The sequence below is a fragment of the Euprymna scolopes genome, unplaced genomic scaffold (assembly GCF_053919585.1).
Source record: "Euprymna scolopes isolate OS-2025 unplaced genomic scaffold, ASM5391958v1 sca51, whole genome shotgun sequence".
Classification (NCBI taxonomy): domain Eukaryota; kingdom Metazoa; phylum Mollusca; class Cephalopoda; order Sepiida; family Sepiolidae; genus Euprymna; species Euprymna scolopes.
In genome coordinates, this window is record NW_027633558.1 from 279 (window position 1) to 3,472 (window position 3,194).

The 3,194-nt window shown below is 37.4% G+C and overlaps 1 protein-coding gene across 1 annotated transcript; it reads right to left on the reverse strand.

Annotated features, from left to right (window-relative positions):
• Positions 1-500: 500 nt before the first annotated feature.
• LOC145274907 (inorganic pyrophosphatase-like) lies at positions 501-1,025 on the reverse strand. Its single transcript, XM_080127507.1, has one exon. The coding sequence runs from the start codon at positions 1,023-1,025 to the stop codon at positions 501-503; it is 525 nt and encodes a 174-aa protein (XP_079983633.1).
• Positions 1,026-3,194: the final 2,169 nt, after the last annotated feature.

The window sequence follows — 3,194 nt, forward strand, 5'->3', positions numbered from 1 at the left end:
ATTTTTATATTCGGCTTTAGATAGTGACTCTCTTCGCTCTTTTAATGAAGCGTAGGGCAGGATGTTTTCAATGGCAACAAAATCTTTTTTACTTGTGCTTTTAGAGGCAATCATTACTAATTACAAGTTTTTTTATTGATACAATTATGGCAGTAAGGTTTGCCATTTATTTCATTGATGCTATGCATAGGAATATGAGTTTGGCATGTTGTACACTGTACTAATAATTGCTCTTTCGTTTGCCTATCTTCTTGCTTTTTCGTTTGCCTATCTTCTTGCTTTTTTTTTGCTATTACAAGCAATTTTTTCCCTGCTTCATACAGAAGAATAACGCCCAGAAGAATAACGCCAACTAAAAAGATAATACCTTTAAGCCATATCATCCTAACCTCAACTTAGCAAGCCCTACAATGGTTACACGTTATTTTATGAGCAATCTATCTAGGTAATGACTTTTTATTTGACGGAAGTGCTAATGATAATGGATGCGGATTTGTTCGCTAACTTTTATAGCGATTAATTCCGTCTATAATTTCCTTATATGCACCCTTCACATCATCCCATTTCTCTATTTTGACCCATTTTCCTGGTTCTAGAGACTTGTATTGCTCAAAAAAATGTTCAATTTGTTCCTTAAGTAGAGGAATTTGCTCTATTTGGGTAACGTTTTTGTAGATTGGAGTAAGCTTATCAATTGGTAGGGCAATAACTTTAGCATCTTTCCCTCCATCATCGGTCATATTGAGTACACCAATTGGTCGGCATTTAATGACGGATCCAATCATAAGTGGGTAGGGAGTAATGACCAAGACATCAACGGGGTCACCATCTTCGGCTAAAGTATTGTTAATGTATCCGTAGTTTGCAGGATAAAACATGGGAGAAGACATAAAGCGATCTACCCAAATTGAATTGGTTGCTTTATCGACTTCGTATTTTATTGGTGAGGCATTTTGAGGAATCTCAATGATGACATTGATTTGTTCAGGTGTAGAATCACCTGCAGGTATTGTGGATAAACTCATTTTTTTGCTATGATGGTTAGAAATTTATTAGATTATTTGTATAGGTTGTCCTAGCCCCCACTTTGACTACTTGGAAAAAGGTCGCTTGTCTCTGGGTTAACAATTGGTTTTGATTTTAGGACTTCTAAATCATTTTTCAATTGTTCTCTTAAGATGGCACGAATGAAGTCACTAAAGTTTGTGTATGGGATACCATAACGTTGAAACTGAAGTTGCTCTGCAGATATGGTTGCATCTCGTAATGCTGAGGGAACAATTTGATCGCCGCTTGATAATCTTCTTGGCTTGGCAATAAATTTTCTTCCACGCCAGCGGATATGAATTTTTGATAATCTAACTCGAGATTCACTGATAAAATCAAAAACACCATTGCCAATGACAGTTCCTTTTGAGAGTTCTTTGTAAAAGAGTTTAGCAGGGGCACCTTGTGGCATTTTAAGCAAGAAGTCTTCACGATAAAAGGCTCGAGTAAAGCTGACTCGTATTTTCATAAGTTGTTGATCGGGATCATACGCCGGTCGACCATCAATACTCAGTGGAAATAAAATGGTTTCACCTAAAACTTTTTTTGTTGTTCTAATGGCAATATCACGAATTTGCTTGTTTACTAATGTGCGACTATCACGTTGGTTTTGCCGTAGTATAGCAATTTTTTTGTTTCTTTCATCAACTTTTTTACGGTAATTAACAATTTGTTTGTTAATGCGTGGACCATAAATACGAGCGGCACGATTAACAAAGACAAGTTGACTTTCGAAAGGATCTTTTCGTAGATTGCTCAATGAGGGTAATTGAGGTTTAGGGATTAATGGTAGACTGAGTACTCTCTGCCTATCTTTATAAAGCCTTGAAACTCGCTTTCGAATATCATCCCATGGCTTGTAGGTAAATCCACTGCTTGCCCAAATTTGAATATCTTGATTACCCCCACCAACAACTAAGATCCAATTTCTATTGGATACATATTCCAATGATTTTGAACGCAAGTAAGGAATGGTAAGGGACTGAAGGCTCGCCCATTAGGGAAAGACCAAATACGGATTCTATCATCTAAAGAGGAACTGATTAGCCAATATCCATCATCGGAGAAGACAGTTTTTACTACATCATCTGTATGTCCTCGTAAGATTTTGTATAGCGATCCTTTATTTAGATCCCATATTCTAATGGTGTTGTCACGGCTGGCTGTCACCACATATTTTTCATTAGGTGAAAAGTTAACGTTATTGACTACGGCTCGGTGTCCAGGTAGGCTGACTTCTAGTGAGTAAAAACGAGTTTCCCAAATTTGAACGGTATAGTTAACATCATTTGAGGAGATGCCCGATGAGGCAAGCCTTAAGCCATCTCCGGAGAACTTGAGAGTGTTAACTCTGAGAATATCATCAATACTATAAAGTTGTTTCCCTGTTACTGTATCCCAAATAAAGATGTTACCACCAGTATCTGCAGAGGCGATACGAGAACCATCTTCAGATACTGTCATGGCACTGATGCTTCGTGAGTGTTGTAAGATAGCAATATTAAACCCAGTTTCTTGTTGCCAAATTCTGATAGTATTGTCCTCATGGACCGAGATGATTGTTCCCCCATCTGGAGTTAGGGCAATTTCCCGACCAACAGAATCAAGTTCCCAGCTGCGAATAAGCGATAAACTATCAAGATCCCAAATATTGATTTGTGCACCGATTGAAGCCATAAATGCTCCGTTTCTTGAAACTCCTATGTCATGAATTACCTCATCAGCAATTTGCACATTGATTAAGGGTTGATTGGTATCCCTCCACGCGGATACATCTTTGGAATTTTTCCAACGGCTTAGTGATATGCCTGGGATAACAAATGTTCCTAAATTTTTTCTAGCTCTATTTGAAGCACTGCGGATAAAACCGGAGGATTCTTGGGCACGAACGGTGATTTCTTTATTGGTTTTATTGGTGTTTTTTGGTTTATTGCTACTGACTTTGTTAGTGCTTTTGTCTTCTTTAGAGATTAGGGACTTTAAGTCATCAAATTTAGAACTTATATATCCACAACCGCTGATTACCGAACTAAGGATAAGAAGCAATAAAATATTGCGTAATTGTTGAAATAAGTTTTTTCTCATTGTGTCTTAATTCTTTTGATGTATCAATACAAATGCACCTGTTCAAGTGCGTCATAAACATG